Source organism: Lemur catta, chromosome 6, assembly GCF_020740605.2.
Source record: "Lemur catta isolate mLemCat1 chromosome 6, mLemCat1.pri, whole genome shotgun sequence".
NCBI classification, from domain to species: domain Eukaryota; kingdom Metazoa; phylum Chordata; class Mammalia; order Primates; family Lemuridae; genus Lemur; species Lemur catta.
Window position 1 is genome coordinate 91,602,025 of NC_059133.1, and position 19,767 is coordinate 91,621,791.

The window sequence follows — 19,767 nt, forward strand, 5'->3', positions numbered from 1 at the left end:
GAGACTCTGTCTCAAAAAAAAAAGAGGAAAGAAAGAAAGAAAGAAAGGAAGGAAGGAAGGAAGGAAGGAAGGAAGGAAGGAAGGAAGGAAGGGAAGGAAGGAAGGGAAGGAAAGGAAGAAAGGAAGAAAGGAAGAAAGGAAGGAAGGAAGGAAGGAAGGAAGGAAGGAAGGAAGGAAGGGAAGGAAGGAAAGGAAGAAAGGAAGAAAGGAAGAAAGAAAGGAAGGAAGGAAGGAAGGAAGGAAGGAAGGAAGAAAGAAAGGAAGGAAGGAAGGAAGGAAGGAAGAAAGGAAGAAAGAAAGAAAGGAAGAAAGGAAGAAAGGAAGAAAGGAAGAAAGAAAGGAAGAAAGAAAGAAAGGAAGGAAGGAAGGAAGGAAGGAAGGAAGGAAGGAAGGAAGGAAGGAAGGAAGAAAGGAAAGAAAGAAAGAAAGAAAGAAAGAAAGAAAGAAAGAAAGAAAGAAAGAAGGAGGGAAGGAGGGAAGGAGGGAAAGAAAGAAAGAAAGAAAGAAAGAAAGAAAGAAAGAAAGAAAGAAAGAAAGAAAGAAAGAAAGAAGAGAGAGAGAGAAAGGAAAGAAAGAAAGATGAATACAAAAGATACACACCAAATTCAGGATGGTAGTTTCATTGGGAGGATAGGAAAAGAGACTGGGAAGCTATCCAGGAGTCTTTGCATATATTTACAATATAGCTAAGTTACAATCTATATTTTTAAAAAATTATAAAAACAGAAGATCAGGTTACAAATTGTAGAAACAATCCAGGTGAGAGTGGAGAGGTTGATTTAACGTGGTGACAACTGACATTAAAGAAGGGACTAAATAAATCAATGATTCATTAACTTTTCCACTTTAGTTCTCCCAAAGGGAGTAGTAAGCAAACTCATACTTCCTGAGATAACCCAGAGTATTTTACCATGTCTAGAGTTTCATATTTGAAATCTATGTGAATTTTCATTTTACCCCAAAATACACCCATATTTGTTTTAATATCAATATATTTTAATTATACAGGAGTGAGCTTATGCCTTGAACTCCTGACCTCAAGTGATCCTCCCTCCTTGGCCTCTCAGAGTGCTAGGATTACAGGCGGAGCCAAGCTTATGCCTTTGATTCTGTAATTCTATGTCTGAAAATTTTCTAAGGGGATGGGGACAAAATATGAACAATGACAAATAAACAAAGAGTTACAATACTATCATGAAAACTGCAAACTTCATAATGTCTAATGATAAATCTTCTCTTAATTATGAGATACCTAAACAATCACATATAGTGCAGCCATTATATTAGCTGTAGATGTTGGCAATAGGCAAAAAGTCCTATGATGTAATGTTCAGTGAGAAAAGAAAGATATAAAAATTATATGTACATGTGATCTGAGTTATAGGAATCACATATAACATCAATAAAAGACCAGAAGAAAAAGTAGATATCAGGTTTCTCTCGGTTTTAGAGTTTTCTATATTATTTATATTTATATTTTCTTAAAATAATTTTTTAAGTCACTGTTAGTATATGAGATCTGCCAGGGAAAACTGGTGACCATAAGAAAATTTGTTATTTAGCTTCTCTAAACCTCAGCTTCTTCATCTTTAAAGTATAAATGACAATGCCCACCTCAAAGAACAGTGAAATAATGTTTGTAAAGTAACAGAGAATAATGCCTGCCCACACGAGACCATCCATAAATGCCAGTTTCCTTCTGTCTAGAGTCTACTATACTATCATATACATAATGAATATGTTAGAGCAGAAATTAGCCAAGATCATTAGGGCTCCAGCACGTGTATGTGTGTGTGTGTGTGTGTATAATTATAGGCATAATCATGATAGATTTTCCAGGAAGTCAAGTTATAAACATAGGTATATTTTCATTTCACATAGGTAGTTTTATTAGAAGATTTGCCCTAGGGATACTCCTATTCCTATTTCTGACATCCTACCCACAGCCACATTCATCAACTACCATGTCTTCATGATGTCGTAGAATGACATTGTCATCATTGTCGCGGTAGAGCATGGAAATGGGGGATAGCCTGGTGGGGATACAGACGGCCTGGGGGATCTTTGGGTCAACTGCATGCATCAGTGCTTGCATGAAAGCGTAACTGGAGCAGTTGAGAGAGGTGGTCAGTGAGAAAGGACAATCTCCATGACAGTAATTTGCCATGAATCCCTTGGGGGCAATGATCCACTTGTGCCAGCCCAGGTCCTGAAAGTTAATGTATAGCTGGTGACGTTGGCAGAGGTTCTTGCAAGAAGCCCTGAGGGCAGGAATGGCTGCCCTTCTTTTTCGGGAGGAAGGCGGGCACTGCTCAGGGTTGAAGGTCACCACCAGCAGGGAAGCATGAAGGGAACTTCTCACTCTGACACAGGTGTCCTCAAGCTGAAAATCCATCCCAGAGTCTCTGTCTTCTTTGACCAGTATCTCCAGGAATAAACCCAAGTTCTTCTGGGGGTTGTCATTCCAATCCTTAGCTACGTCCAGCAGGTTGAAGTAAAGGGCACCTTGTGGCGATGGTACTGACTGCAACACAAATATTTTACCTGGCCTGGGGCTGGACTGGCCCCACACGTGAGGCTCCTGAACCAGGAACAGGGCCAATTCCAGTTCTGGTCCCAGGTTATAGTAAGAACGCGGCCCCAGGTCCAGGCCCAAATGGGCCATTGTTAACTGTTCCTTTTCTTTGATGGCAGACAGGTTAAAGTAGAGGAGCTTTTGTAGACAAGAGGAAGCTTGGGAAAGTTTCTTCGGGTAAAGAAAGAAGCCTAGACAGGAACAGAGACATGTGAGAGCCACCATAATATATCTGACTTCACATTCCACGATATGATATAAATCTCAAATGGCACATATATAACACACAGGTAGAGAATTATCAGTTATACTCGAGGCCTACCATTTGGGAGGATTTGTTTCTCCCTTTCCTCATTCAAGGACAGAGATTCTTTTCTTTCTTTTTTTTTTTTTTGAGACAGAGTCTCACTCTGTTGCCTGGGCTAGAGTGCCATGGCATCAGTCTAGCTCACAGCAACCTCAAACTCCTGGGCTCAAGCAATCCTCCTGCCTCAGCCTCCCGAGTAGCTGGGAGTACAGGCATGCGCCACCATGCCTGGCTAATTTTTTCTATATATATTTTTAGCTGTCCATATAATTTCTTTCTATTTTTAGTAGAGACAGGATTTTGCTCTTGCTCAGGCCGGTCTCAGGCTCCTGACCTCAAGCAATCCTCCCACCTCAGCCTCCCAGAGTGCTAGGATTACAGGTGTGAGCTACCATGTCCAGCTGTAAGGACAGAGATTCTTATCTGCACATCTACAGGTCCCCAAGGGGATCCGAATAGAATTTAGAGGGCCCATGAACTTGAATGGGAAAAATATTTACATCTTTATTTCCTCTAAACTCTAAATGAAATTTAGTATTTCCTTCAATTACGAATATAGGTTAACAAATCCCAGTAATATTATCATGGCCTATGACATTGTTATAAATAAAAATCATAGGTATGTTCATACACTAGGTTATGCTATTGCTACATTGAAATTATGATAGTTATAGTCCCCTCCAGGACTTGTTATTTATTGCATTAATAAAGCATCATATATATTATTATATATACATTTGGTTTTTAAAATATTTTAAAAATATATTTCAATATTTAATTGGTTTCCTTTGAAATCCTAAATATTTTATTTCAGGCATGTAAACCATTAGTTTGAGAAGGGATCCATCAGCTTCAATGGACTGCCAAAGAGACCCAGGGCACAAAAAATGTTTAAGAACAGTCTAGACTGTCAGGTGTTGCTGGCCAAAGTGCAATCACTCAGATTGACTTAACACAAATGCCAGCCATCCAGCCAAGACTGAACCTCCAGAAACCCCTGATGTCTCATCCTTAGGCAATTCCTTCCCTGAGGACCACAGTTGTCAATGTCAAAAATTTCCATTATTGTATCTCTGAATATTTCGTCTCCCACCTCACTGATATTGAGGAACACTGTGATTCTTCAATTTCTCCCTATATAATGTCCTTCTTTGGAAGTAGATGTATCCCCTGTTTTCAAAGCTAACTTTCCTGCCTGAATTTTCAAACCTCACCTATTCCACAAGGACAAGACCCAAGAGAGTATACCTTTACTTTTTTAATTTTTTGCATATTCAATTTCTCCCTTTCCACAAATAACTTCTTTGGCCTAATCCCACTATTTTGTTTGGCAGAGGGACTCCACCCTACGTAGGTATTTTTCTGAGGTCATTCAGTTTGTGGAGAAATTACAACCCAGAAATGAACATTCCAGGCACCCTACTATCATGCCTCTTCATTCTCAAGCCTCTTAAAACACAACAAAGTTAAGACACATTTAAAATTACCCAGTTTCTTCTTCAAGCCCACTGTGTCATCTGTCCCTTTCTTTTCATTGCCCATCTTTTAAAAAGATTGGTTTACATTTGCTGTCTCTACTTCTTACCACACACTCTTCTGTTATTTTCTAACTCTTACTACTCCACTGAAACTGCATTCTCAAAGGTTGGCTAACTGTCAAAGGCAGGGATGTTTTCAGTCTTTATCCTCAATCTCTCTGAAACAGTCGATCTCTCCTGTTCACAGCTTCTAATTCTAATACATTTACCCATATCACTAAGTCGCATTCTTAGGCATGAAAAGAAAACCCAAATATCAGAAAGGAAAAGATGCACAGATTTGACAGTGTGAAAACAAAAAAGTTCTACATTCAAAAGACAAAAGACCATGTAACAAAATTAAAAACACAAAGAACAACTAAGAATACTTATACAAGAAGAGATAAAACCTCTAGTTATAAAGAGCTCTTACAAATGATTAGGAAGCCTTGCAAAGCACTAAGGAAAAGAAGAATCCTCAATAGAAAAATGATCAGGGCTGAGCAACAGTGACACACACCTGTATCCTAGCACTTTGGGAGGCCAGGAGTTCAAGACCAGCCTCAGCAACAGGGAGACCCCATGTCTACTAAAAATAGAAAAAAAATAATTAGCCACACAACTAAAAATAGAAAAAATTAGCCAGGCGAGGTGGCACATGCCTGTAGTTCCAGCTACTCAGGAGGCTGAGGCACCAGGATTGCTTGAGCCCAGGAGTTTGAGGTTGCTGTGAGCTAGGCTGATACCATAGCACTCTAGCCTGGGCAACAAAGTGAGACTCTGTCTCAAAAAAAAAAAAAAAAAAGGGCCCGGGCGCGGTGGCTCATGCCTGTGTAATCCTAGCACTCCGGGAGGCCCAGGCCAGAGCAGCCTGAGCAAGAGCGAGACCCCATCTCTACTAAAAATAGAAGGAAATTATATGGACAGCTAAAAATATATATAGAAAAATTAGCCAGGCATGGTGGCGCATGCCTGTAGTCCCAGCTACTCGGGAGGCTGAGGCAGGAGGATTGCTTGAGCCCAGGAGTTTGAGGTTGCTGTGAGCAAGGCTGACGCCACGGCACTCTAGCCCAGGCAACAGAGTGAGACTCTGTCTCAAAAAATAAATAAATAAAATAAAATAAAAGTTTAAATGGGTCTACTCTTTCATTCAACAATCTCCTTCAAAGAAGTTATCCCAAGGAAATAATAGAAAAAGCATGTACCCACACACCAAAGTGTATGTAAAGCAGCACTATTTATATTAACAATACATCCATGCCAATGAATGAGGCACCAATTACATAAATTATAGTATGTCTGTACACTGGAATATCATGCAACCATTAAAATAAAGACAAGGAGACCATTTTTCTTCTGACGTGTAAGAGATATTCATGATACTGGAAGAATGTATAGTATGACCCCATTTAAACAAAAATATTCCAAGTTAATAATCTATATATGCAAAAAAGAAAAATCTGTAAGAATATGCACCAGCTATTAGTGGTAGTTTTCTCTCGCAGGACTGGGGAAGAGTGATAGTGAGATTATGTCCTTTTTCAATATCATTTGATAGAATTACGATCATCTCAAAATCAAAGTTCCTTCCAAAAAGGGAGCAGGAACATTCTCCAAACTGTATTCTGCGCTGTTCTCCACTCTCCACAGAAAATCCTTCAACTAGCCCTTCACACTCCTCCTACCTCTTTCCCTCATGGAATTTTCCCCGATGCTCCACGTTTAAAGCCCTGAGCCTCTATCATAATACTTAGCACAACACATGGAAGTTGTCTATTTTCTATCTCCCCTTGTACAAACTCTTTAAAAAGGCAGCCTTTCTCTCAGTGTTCTTCATATTCTCAAGGCTATACACAGTTCCAGGCTCACTGTAGATATCCGATAAAAGCTTTTTGGACAAATATTCAAATTTTCTCTCTAGTAGCTGTAAAACTAACTAATGCGGCTCTCAGTTCTGCATCTGAAACACCTAAGAGGCTGTATAGACATGCAGATCCTCAGAACCCATCTGAAACTTTACATAAGAATTGGGTGGAAGAGGCAAGGGCGGAACCGGGCAGGAGAATCTATTAAAGGAAGACCTGACGAACCTAGGGGGTGGTCGGTTTCGGAAACTATGGGATGGATCCTTATGTGGAGGACACGACAGTGGCGTGTATTATTGCTCTGTAGTTACAAATCAAGAACAACCTTTTCCACCCAACAAAGGTAATGGAGAGGTGTGGAGAAGGTAAGCAGGACTCCAGGGAAAACTGAGCTCAAAATCGTCCCCTGCTCGCCGTACGAAATGTATCAGGATGTGTATGTTGTGGGCTGAAGAGTGGGAGACCGAGTACTGAGGCCACCTCACCACTTTAACCTGAGCTGAAGCACAATGCAGTTGATTCAGAAAAAAACTTAGGAATCCTGACTTTGTTCACACACCAGCTGTATGATCTTGAATAGATTACAGGTTACCTACTGTCTGAGCCTTGATTTCCTTATTGTTAAAGACTTGATAAGAGTAACTGGCTTCCTCTCAGGATTGGGCTTAAATGAGATAAAATATGCAAAATGCCAGCACAAGGGCTTCCACAAGCCATCAGTAATTATTATTTCTCCTTCTCCTTTCCATTCTTCACACCACTCACTTCCAGGTTTTTCTCTGGAAAACACTCAAAATTTCCTTACCTTGGTCTGGGAGAAGTCGAAGTACATTCCCAGGGACGCCCAGCTGCTTTACGTAGCATAAGTCTTGGGGGACCCCAGCGGTTGCTGCTGCCTCTTGATCCTGGAAAATTTTCCTCAAGATATAAGGCAAAGGTTGGAACTTCTGGGGCGAAGGCACCTTGTCTAAGCCCAGAAATTGGAGAAAGACATAGTCTTGAAATTGGAATGGCTGGCTCAAGGCCAGAGTTAACAGGTAGCCCAGAGCCAAAACTGGCAGGGAAGGAAGCATGGCCTCTGCGTTGGCACACACCTGGCTCGTCAGGCTGGGGAGAGCGCTGAGGCCAGACTGCCGGCCACTCAGTGTTGCTAATGTACCTGATGTGAGATAATCAAGTGTGAATTGCTCTCTTCCTAGCTCCTCAAAGGCAATTGGATATGAAAAGACAGAATTTTTTTCTCTTCTCTTGCTCTATTTTTCCAGAAAAAAGGTTCACAAAACAGATTAACAAGGCACAGACATAAACTCTACAACAATCTGAGGTTGTCAACAGTAGACAGGGTGAAGAGGAGACGTGCATTTATTTATTTAACAAACAGTAAGCATCTATTTTGTGCAAGGTGCTGAAATAGGTGCTAGAAACACAGTATCAAGTAATTCATAGTCTTATACTTCATTAGATTGATTAGACAAATACACAGGTAAATTTCTAACAGATTATATCTGCAAGGATGTGGAAAACCAAACCAGGGAGAGAAAACTCTTCCCAAGGAAGTTAATCTACACTCTCCATCAATTTTCAGCTCTGAGAGGGAATAAATTTCATTCATCTATCTTTGCCCTTTGTAATTAAACGAGAATCAGGCAGGCTGGGTTAATTCTGTTTCCTAAGGTATTGGGCACGTCCTTTAACCTTCCTAGATTTTTGTTTTCTCAAATGAAAATAAAAATGGACCTCCTAATTTGCCGTGGGAATTTGATGATATGATGTGTTTAGAGTGGTCAGCACAATGTCTGCCAGATGGTAAGCACATAGAAAACGTTTGCAAAGGAGACAGCTTTGAAGTTTAAGCAGATATATTTCAGTAAGACAGTCAGGTTGCGGGAACTACTAAGCATGGAGGTTGTAAAATGAGCCCTTTGGCTAAAAAAAAAAAAAAGCATGTACATTACTGAGAAGTTTAAACTTGGCAGCATCTATTGTTTTTCTAATTTTGATTTTTGTTTATTTCATTTTGTTTTGTTCAAACAACTAGACGATTTTCAAATGCTAAGAAGAATTAGCTTGCTTGTTGCCAAAATAATTTTCAAGTTTTTTGAGAACAGGAATTTTATCATTTTACATTATTTTATACCACCTATTGTAAGAACTTGTTTCCCCCAAAGGAAAAACAAATGTCGTATCTAATATATAATAACTTCTCATCATGTACAGAATAAAATCTAAACTCTAACTTGGCACCTAAGGACATTCTTGGTCTGGCACCCACCTCCCCAGCCAGCCTCATTTCCTGCCACCCACCATCCTCACTGGGGATGCTTTAATGATACCGACCTAGTTGTAGTTCTGTGGACTCATTTTATCTCAGAGTCTTCGCACAGACCAAGTTTAAAGGTCACTTCTATTGCAAAGACTTCCTTGACTCACCAAAATAGATTGAGATACTTCCTCTTTCTCCCACTGAGTCTCGCATGAGCATCCATTATAGCACTTATCACAGTGCCCTTCACTGTGTTTGTCTTCCTCCTCCCAAGACCAGTCACGCCTTGGGGATCAAAACTGTCTTTCCATGTAAGTCTCTTCACTTTGTCTTGTCACAACTATGTCTTTTCATCTAAGTTTCTCCACTGTGTCTTTTTCCTCTAAGTATTCCCACTGCTGAGGAAAGTGTCTAGCAGGTAGGAGACATTCAATAAATAACAGTGCGATAGATAAATAAATGAACGGGTAAATTGGTGCTATTTCTACAAGTCTTACTCCTCTAGATAACCAGATTTTCTCCATTCCCATGCCTTTTTTTTCTTTTCTTTCTTTCTTTCTTCTTCTTCTTTTTTTTTTTTTTTTTTAGAGACAGGGTCTCACTATGTTGCCCAGGCCGGAGTGCAGTGGCTATTTATTTGTAGGCTCTATCACAGTACACTACAGCCTCCAACTCTTGGCCTCAAGCGACCTTCCCACCTTAGCCTTCTGAGTAGCTAGGACTACAGGTGTTCACCACCATGCCTGGCTAATTTCTAAAGACTTTTTTAGAGATGGGGGTCTTGCTGTGTTGCCCAGCCTGATCTCCAACTCCTAGGTTCAAGTGATTCTCCCACCTCAGCCTCCTGAGTAGCTGGGATTACAGGTGTGTGTCACTGTGCTGGGCTCCCATTTCTTTTATCTCTTTTTACTTGTATCCTAGTTAACACTTTTAAATTATTCTTGCTTTGTTGCCCAGGCTGCTCTTGAATTCCTGGCCTCAAGCAATCCTCCTGCCTCAGCCTCCCATAGTGCTGGGATTATAGGCTAAGCCAGCACACACAGTCTATTATTATCATTTTTATTTATTAAAGGCCCAATGCAGTAGTAGGCCTGTAGTCCCAGCTACTTAGGAGGCCGAGGCAGGAGGATCACTTGAGCTCAGGAGTTCAAGGCTGTAGTGGGCTATATTCCTGCCAGTGAATACTCATTTTGCCCTAGCCTGGGCAACATAGCAAGACTCCCCCTCTAAGAAAGGGATTTTGATCAAGGGACAGAAAGAAATAATTGCAAGTGTGGCAGTTGCCTAATATAGCAGAAAAAGTGCCAAATCAAGGGATCTGAGTTAATCACAGCATAGCTAATGACCATGTAATCTTGGGCAATCCACTCAGTCTTTTATAATACATACCCAGGCATGGAAATTTTTTAAATAGAAGAATTTGAATGATCTGAGATATCATAAAGAGCTAACTCATTTGGGCCTCACTTTCCTTACCTATAAAATCATAGGGTTGAATTTCATTTGTCTTTAATGATTTTACAAACAAAACCACTGAATTCTGGACTAAGCCCAGATTAGAAAATTAAAATCAAAGCAATATGGCTAAGTGTATAGAACTGGTTCTGGAGTCATAGACTTAGAGTAAAATCCCAGTTTTATCACTTACTGGCTGTAGGGTACTGGACAAACAAATTGTTTCTCTGGTCTTTGGTTTTCTAATCAATAAGAAAAATATCAGTCCAGCAGAATTATTGTCATCATAGGCATAAAAAATATTCAACTTCACTAGTAAGAGAAGAAATGCAAATTAAAACAATGAAATGTCTCTGAAATTAGCAAGATGAAAAAGACAATAACTTGTGTAAATGAGGGAGCAAGGAAATAAACACTGTTGTACATGGCTCTGGGGTATGTGTTAGTATTATATTTTCTGAGGAGGAAAAGTTTGCAATATATATTAAAAGTTTAAAACCCATTCATGTCTTTCTTATATAAGGTACCCAGAGTAAACTCCTAGAGACAGAAGGGGAGGATGAGGAGTTACTGTTTAATGTATGCAGGGTATCTGTTCTGCAAGATGAGAAAGAGCCCTAGAGGTGGATAATGGTGATGGTAGCACAACCTGAATGCATTTAACAACACTGAGCTGTACACTTAACAATGATTAAGATAATGAATTTTATTTTCATTGTACTACAATTTATACATTTAAAAAATTCATGTCCTTTGACCAGTAATTCCACTTCTAGAATATTATTCTAAGGCACTAGAATACAAGCTATACAAAGGCAGGGACAAATGATGGCATCTGATAAACATATATATAATTTTTTTTTTTAAGACAGGATCTGGCTTTGTTGCCCAGGCTAGGGTGCAGTGGCATCATCACAGCTCACTGCAACCTCAAACTCCTGGGCTCAAGCCATCCTCCTGCCTCAGCTTCCTGAGTAGCTGAAACTACAGGCACATGCCACCATGCTCAGCTAATTTTTTCTACTTTTTGTAGAGACAGTGTCTCACCAGATTACTCAGGCTGGTCTCAAACTCTTGGCTTCAAGTAATCCTCCTCCCTTGGCCTCCCAAAGTGCTAGGATTACAGGCATGAGCCTCTGCACCTGGCTGATAAATATTTGTTGAATGAATTAAGTAATGAGAGTGAACAAAAAATTACACATATATTCATTTTATTATAGAGAAAACAATCTTATTGTTTAATAGTAAATATATTACAGAATATCCATAAACTAGATTATTACGCAACTGTAAATAATGTTGTAAAAGAATATTTAATGGCATGGAAATGTACTCATAAATATTAAAAGCAAAAAAAGCATATTTTGAAATACAATATGCAGAAAATAATCCCAACTTTATAAAAACATGCACAGAAGGAATCTGGAAAGATTGATATCAAAATATTAATAACTGCTTTAGTAATTTTTTAAAAATTTGCATATTTTTCAAAATGCTTTTATAATATGCATTCATTATTTTTATCATCAGAAAATAGTTATATAAGCTGGGTTTGGTGGTACATTTGTAGTCACAGCTACTCAGGAGGCTGAGGCAGGAGGATCACTTGAGTCCAGGAATTCGAGGCTGTAGTGATCTATGATAACGCCACTGCACTCCAGCCCAGGTGACAGAATGAGACTCCATCTCTCAAAAAAATAGAAAATAGTTACTTAAATAAAACAACATAGTGGTGATCACTGAAGCACAAAGTGATTTGGATGCTTTTGCCAGTCAGTCAACAAATATTTATTGAGTGTCTAGAATACTGTTCTAAGTACTAGGGATATAGAAATTGCCCACAAAAGCCTCACAAATAATTGGGTAAATTCTACACTAAGAATCAAGAAGAACTTCAAACGTATAATGAAGATTCTTCAATTCTGACCTCCTTCACACCTTCCTACTGATATTTGAGCCCCTTTTCCTGATAGATCCTGACTGGTTTTGTTGGTTTTTTTTTTTTTTTTTACCTTATTTTCTCAATTGAATTGTGGATACACTCTCCATCATCTCTAAACACGATAGCAAGCCCTAGCATGATTATGGACATAGAAAGAAATGTTGAGAAGATCTTTGGGAATTAAGGAAAATTCATTGAGATTTCTCATACTAATTATAATCCAAACCCTGGTGACCATTTCTGTCCCTCACTAGTTTTCAGAGGAGCGGAATGAACACAGGCAATGAGATATTACCTAAATAGGTACAATAGAATTTACTGAGGCTGGGTCACGTGGGGTGGCAGGAGGCAGGAAGATCACTTGAGGCCAGGAGTTCAAGACTAGCGTGGGCAACATAGTGAGACCCCCCACCCCAATCTCTACAAAAAAATCCAGCCTTTGTGACAGATCTAGACCCTGTCTCTAATTAAAAAAAAAAAAAAAAGAGTTTGCTGAGGGTGCCTGAACAGCCAACACATCAAAAACAAGTTTTGAAAAGAATCTGACATTTTAAAAATTGAGATAGACATCAAGAAAAAAACTGGAATTTTTTCATTTCTTAGATTTATTTGACTACTTTGTGGTATTTATTTATAATTATGCTTAGTGGCTGGGTGAATGGTAAGAACTGTAGTCTGGGTAGGAATAGCAGTGGATGTTGAGTGGAGAAAACAGAAGGTACCGGGGTTAATATTTATAGTATTGCATACATCCTATGAGACCTCATTCTTGCCATTTAACAGCTTGAGCATTTCCCATACTGCTAAAAACAAAACAAAATAATTCATGAAAACCACTAGAATCACATAATGACTACGTAATCATATCACTTTGTATGAATGTGCTAGATTTTACTCATTTGGGATTTTTTTCTTTTAATCTTTAGACAGTAAGTATTAATAATTGTCGTTAGCTGCGTTTTATAATACGTCAATTAAACTTTATCTGGGCCAGGCACAGTGGCTCACGCCTGTAATCCTAGCACTCTGGGAGCCCAAGGTGGGTGGATCGTTTGAGCTCAGGAGTTCAAGACCAGCCTGAGCAAGAGTGAGATACCGTCTCTACTAAAAACAATAGAAAGAAATTAACTGGACAACTAAAAATAAACACATAGAAAAAAATTAGCCAGACATGGTGGCACATGCCTGTAGTCCCAGCTACTCGGAAGGCTGAGGCAGGAGGATTGCTTGAGCCCAGGAGTTTGAGGTTGCTGTGAGGTAGGCTGACACCACAGCACTCTAGCCCAGGGAACAGAGAGAGAAAAAAAAAAAAAAAACCCAGCAGACTGATCCTTTACCATAGACAGACTGAGAACTGCTATTCTATTTTTTTTTAAGCCTGGCTAATTATTTTCTCTCTCTCTCTCTGTCCATATATATATATATATATATGTATATATGTATATATATATATATATATATACACATATATATATACATATATATATACATATATGTATATATATACATATATATATTTATTTATTTATTTTTGCTGTCCAGATCATTTCTTTCTATTTTTAGTAGACACGAGGTCTCGCTCTTGCTCAGGCTGGTCTCAAACTCCTGACTTCGAGCAATCCTCCTGCCTTGGCCTCCCAGAGTGCTAGGATTACAGGCGTGAGCCACTGCACCCTGCCAGAAGCGCTATTCTAAAATATTTTTTTAATCAGTATATTAGTTTCCTATTGCTGCTGTAACAAATTACTACAAATTCAGTGCCTTAACACAACACAAATTATTTTACAGTTCTGGAGGTCGGAAGTCCCCCAGGGGTCCTCATGAGTTAACATTCATGTGTAAGTGTGGCTGTGTTCCCTCTAGAAGCTCTAGAGGAGAATCTCTTTCCTTGCCTTTTCCAGCTTCTAGAAGATTCCTGTATCTGTTGACTGGTGTCTTCTTTCCCCATTTTCAAAGCCAGTGGCATAACATCTTTAAGTCTTTAACTGATCTTCTTCTTCCACATGTAAGGACTCTTACAATTACACTGGGCTGACACATAATCCGGGATAATCTCCCATTCAAGATCCTTAACTTAATCACATCCGCAAAGTTCCTTTGCCATGCAAGGTCACGTATTCACAGGTTTAGGGGATTTTTTTTTTTTTTTTTGGAGACACAGTCTCACTCTGTTGCCCGGGCTAGAGTGAGTGCTGTGGCAGCAGCCTAGCTCACAGCAACCTCAAACTCCTGGGCTCAAGCAATCCTCCTGCCTCAGCCTCCCAAATAGCGGGGACTACAGGCGCACACCACGATGTATAAAATGTATTTATACATTTATGTGTATTTTATCCAGCACGTGTTTAAGATATTTTGACATATAATCTAAAATGCTTTTCTAAAAGGATGTACAACTTACATCCTGTTGTTTGGGATATTAACTTGATGCAATGGTGACCTCCAAATACGCTGCTGATACACCATCCCAGAGGTCAGGGACAGGCAGGCTCACAAACCAAATGAAGATGCTCAATCCCTGATGGTCTAGGGACTAAAAAAAATAAAATAAAATATGCTCAAATCACCTTTATTGAATGAACTGGAAACACATTGAGAAGCAAGAGGAAATACATGGGGTGGGTTAAAGTGGGGTTTGCACCCCACTTTGCACTTGAAATGGGGTGCAAAGTGGGGTGGAGGGACCACACTGCCTGATGCTTGGATTACTCAGTGTTCACATCTTGTCTGTCTCCCTCTCTACCACATCAGCCTTTTCCGCTGGTGATACAGTTATGAGAAGCAGAGCTGAGCTTTAAGCAAGGGGGCTCTGCAGATGCCGGGAGCCAACATACACTTGTCCTGTCAGAGGGATGCAGGGACAAGTATCACAGCTATGGCTGCCACTCAGCCTGGTAAACAGCTGTAGGATCTGTCTGCATTTCCAGAGGAGAGCACGGTGGAACAGAATGCAACCATGATGGTTGCTATCACAGGTTCCCAATGTAGGGTTGACATAGCTGTCAGCCTCTATAAGTAACAATTTTGTTTGTTCCATCATATATTCCATTTATTCTATTATCTTTAATGTCTTACTTACTCTATATTTAGCACATCTTATAAGTTCTGCCTACATCTCACAAGCTTCTTGCTTGCTCATTATGTATATTTAACCATCCTCTGAGTCTTGCCCATATCTCATATGCTACAGTAAGTCATGTATGCATATACTCAGGTTACATACTGTAAGCTAATCATAAGTGGCTATCTGTCCTTAACTCTGTTTATCAGTTTTGTCCATCCCATTTGTTTTTATTTTGCTCTATAACACAAGTGAATATTCTCAAATAATGCAGCAAACACACACTGCAGACCCCACTAACAGTGCATTTAAGTATCATTTTTTCCCAACCAACACATACTGCCAACTCTTCACTAATCTTTTTGTTTTTGTTTTTCCTAATCCATTAGGGAGAATAAATAAAATAAACTCAGCCATTTTCATCTCTCTCTTCAATCTCATCCATGTTTTCCTCTTTACTGGGTTCTTCCTAGCAATATACAAACATTCTTTTCCCCATCTTAAAATTTTTTTTTCACTAAAACAGATCACATCTTTTATTTCTTCAGGAAAGAACATCTATATTAACACAACAAAAAAGCACCTCTTCTCCAACATCTGAGGGATTAGTTTGTTGCCTCCTTTAAGAGGAACCTAAGATCATGTCTTTATGGTTTCCTCAAGCATTTTTTGAGAAAACTTTACACCTCCAATAACAAAGGATAAGGAGTCTATGATATTTTAAAGGACCATTACGTTTTATAAGCGTTGCCAACCATGAATTTAGTAAAAATTTTTAAAAAAATGTTATAACCCTATTGCTCCATTTTGTACTCCCCTTTGCAGCAAAGCTTTTTGAAATAGTTGACCATACTTGCTACTTCCAATTCTTATTCTTTAATCCTACAACTCTGTTGTCCAAGTTACTGATGACACATTGCCAAGTCCAATACTCAGTCCTTTTTTTTTTTTTTTTTGAGACAAGAGTCTCACTCTGTTGCCCAGGCTAGAGTGCTGTGGCATCAGCCTAGCTCACAGCAACCTCAAACTCCTGGGCTCAAGCAATCCTCCTGCCTCAGCCTCCCGAGTAACTGGGACTACAGGCAAGGACCACCATGCCTGGCTATTTTTTTCTATACATATTTTTAGCTGTCCATATAATTTCTTTCTATTTTTAGTAGAGATGGGGTCTTGCTCTTGTTCAGGCTGGTCTCGAACTCCTGAGCTCAAACAATTCACCCGCCTTGGCCTCCCAGAGTGCTAGGATTACAGGTGTGAGCCACTGCATCCAGCCCAATACCCAGTTCTTAACTTTGATCTTACTTGACCGACAGCAGCATGTGACACAGTTGGTCACTCCTTCCTACTTTCTGTACTCACTTGGTTTCCAGGATAGCGGTTCTCTAGGTGTCCTGCCAATCACACCAGTCACTCTTTCTCAGGCTCCTTTTCTGGTTCCTCTTCTCACTGGTCTCTTAGAGCTGGGATGTCCAAGACTCAGGCCTTGTGTCTCTTTCTTCCCCAACTACATTCACTAGCTTGGTGATCTCATCTAGTATCATGGCTTCAAATGCCATATGTATGCCCATGACTTTCTAATTTATATATCTAGCTCAAACTTTCTCTGAACTCAAGAACCCTTGACCTAGCTGTCTATGCATCTCCTCTCGGATGTTTAAAAAGCACTGTAGGTCCTGGTGTGGTGGCTCACGCTTATAATCCTAGCACTCTGAGAATCCGAGGCGGGAGGATAGCTTAAGGTCAGAAGTTCGAGACCAGCCCGAGCAAGAGTGAGACCTCATCTCCACTAAAAATAGAAAGAAATTAGCCGGGCATGGTGGCACATGCCTGTATTCCCAGCTACTGGGGAGGCTGAGGCAGGAGGATTGCTTAAGCCCAGGAATTTGAGGTTGCTGTGAGCTAGGCTGACGCCACAGCACTCTAGCCTGGGGAACAGAGTGAGACTCTGTCTCAAAAATAAATAAATAAATAAAATAAAAAGCACTATAAACCAGGCCCAGTGGGTCACGCTTTATAATGCCCAACGCTTTGGTAGGCTGAGGCAGGAGGATCCCTTAAGACCAGCCTGGACACCACCTTAACCAAAACTTAAAAAAAAAAAAAAGTTATCTGGGCACGGTGGCACACCTCTGTAGTCCCAGCTACTTGGAAGGCTGAGGCAGAAGGATCATTTGACCTCAGGAATTCGAGGCTGCCATGAGCCACTGAACTCCAGCTTGGGTGACAGAGGGAAACCCTGTATCAAATAAATAAACAAACAGATAAATGGATATATAAACAAACAAATAGCATTGTAAAAGTTAATTTCTGTCCAAAATGGATTTCCTGATCTACCCCATCCCATCCCACCCCTATAATCATTACTGCCTGGAGGCTTTTCTAACTCATCTGATGCTAACCTTGTCCTTCCAGTAGTTTAGGACAAAGCCTTGGCTCCTTTCTGACTCTCATTCCCCATATTCAGTTCATTGGGTAATTTTATTCGCTCTACCTTCAAAATATTTTCAGAATGAGATCATTCTTATCATCTCCACTGCTACGACCCTAGTCTGAGACACTATTTTTTTGTTTTTGAGACGGGGTCTGGTTATGTTGCTCAGGCTGGTCTCAAACTCCTGGGCTCAAGCAATCCTCCTGCCTCAGCCTCCCAAGTAGCTGGGACTACAGGGGTGTGCCACCTCGAGTGGCTGAGACTATTATTTCTCATCTGAATTATGCCATAAGTTTCACATCAGTCTCTGCTTACAACCTTGCCCCATCCTCAGCTCTGCCGGTCTGATCTCAACACATCAGCCAAATTCCTTGTACCGTTCAGTGAACTCATTCCCTCCTCTTCTCAGAACCCTCAGTGGCTCTGTATTGCACTCAGAATAAAAGCCAACGTCTACCAGACCCTACCCCAGTTATCTTATCCACTAATTTTATCCCTTGCTCTCTCTGCTCCAGCCACGCTCGTTTTGCTGCTACTTCAATTCTTTTGGTACTTGCTGTTCAGTCTGCCAGGAAGACTCTCCATAGATATCCCCAAGTCTGACCTCACCTCCTTCAAGTCTGCGTACATTCCTCACTCTCTCCTTAAGAGTCATCTTTGCCATTCTATTTTAAATCCCAACATGTCCTCCTCACCCACCAGTTTACAATCTCCTGTACCCTGTTGTATTTTGCTCCTAGCATGTTATCTTCTAACGCACTAATAATTTCATTTATCTATTCAACAAACATTTGTTTCAGCCTTTAAACACTGTTTAAGCATTTGGGATATACCAGTGAACTAAACAGAAAAAAAAATCTCTGACCTCAAGCAACTTACATTCCAGTGTATGAGGACAGTCAGCATACAATAAATATAATAAATAAGTAAATATTATTTGTTGAGTAAAAAAATGGATTTATCTTTGGACACTTCCCCAAATACTTCTGTAGAACAAATTTCCAGAAATGAAATTGTTTCGGCAAAGAATATTCACATTTTAAGCTTTTGTACACTGTAGCCAAATTGCTTATCAACAACCAAAAGGAAAAATTGGTTTCCACATTTATGTACACACGTATATATGCATATATTCACATATAAATATTTGTCACAGGAGTACTGTCTTTTCTAAGTCTGGCCTTTAACAATCTGAAAGCATGTCTTTTATCTTTTATGAAACGATGTTAAGAGTAAATAAATGGTGGTATTTTTCATTAACATTCTTTTTTTTATTAAGCTTTAGACAGTAACCATTCTTACTAGAAAAAAAATTGGATTTTTTTAGAAGGTGGAAATGGTATGGTTTTTTAAAATCACAAAGTATGATAACCACTGACTTAGGATAGTCAGTATTATGTTTTTCTTTTCATAACTGACATAGTTGGATCTTAATAACAAGTAGTAAAAATAAATAAATAAATAAAAATAACTGAGATAGATTTTAAAAATTAAGACATCCAGGAAGTTACTACCTTTAATTTATAAATTTATATATTCAGAAGACTTTCAGAATGAGGATAGCTTACCTCAAGGTATTAGGCATTTGTGAAAACTTGTCCAGGAATAAAAATAAATATAAGAATTTAGTAATAGTCAATTATATATCCTAGACAGGGTAAATAAAATTATAAAATATTCATTGGAAGGACATATAAAAAGAAATTATAAAATAAAAAATATGTAAAACATAGTTTAATAGCTTTATAAATTAAAATTAGATAAAAGATAAAGTATTACATTATAAAATTTAACATGTAATGTTTTGTATATTTTGTAAACTATGGTTAAGAAGCCTTTTTTTTACTTTCACATCACTTTGCTGTGAAACTGAAAGAAGCAGGTTTTTGTTGTCTTTTTTGGACACAGAGTCTCACTCTGTTGCCTGGGCTAGAGTGCCATGGCGTCAGCCTAGCTCACAGTAACCTCAAACTCCTGGGCTCAAGCAATCCTCCTGCCTCTCAGCCTTCCGAGTAGCTGGGACTACAGGTGTGCACCACCATGCAAGGCTAATTTTTCTATATATATCTTTAGCTGTCCATATAATTTTTTTCCATTTTTAGTAGAGACGGGGGGAGGAGGTCTCACTCTTGCTCAGGCTGGTCTGGAACTGCTGAGCTCAAACAATCCGCATACCTCAGCCTCCCAGAGTGCTAGGATTTACAGGCGTGAGCCACCATGACCAGCCAAGAAGCAGTTTCTTGAATGGAACTTTAAAACTACATATCTCTAAACAACTTCTCTTCTGGATAATATTTGTGAATCTTTTTGATTTCTGCAAAAGTTAGGATAATAAAATATTAATGCTTAAATGT

General features: G+C 39.3%; 1 protein-coding gene across 1 annotated transcript; it reads right to left on the bottom strand.

Moving 5' to 3' along the window:
* Positions 1 to 1,877: 1,877 nt before the first annotated feature.
* GDF3 (growth differentiation factor 3) lies at positions 1,878 to 7,396 on the bottom strand. The gene is made up of 2 exons (XM_045554388.1): positions 7,070 to 7,396; positions 1,878 to 2,766 (listed from the first exon to the last, which is right to left on the bottom strand). The coding sequence occupies exons 1-2, from the start codon at positions 7,335 to 7,337 to the stop codon at positions 1,937 to 1,939; spliced, it is 1,098 nt and encodes a 365-aa protein (XP_045410344.1). The 5' UTR covers positions 7,338 to 7,396; the 3' UTR covers positions 1,878 to 1,936.
* Between the last annotated feature and the right edge of the window lie 12,371 nt (positions 7,397 to 19,767).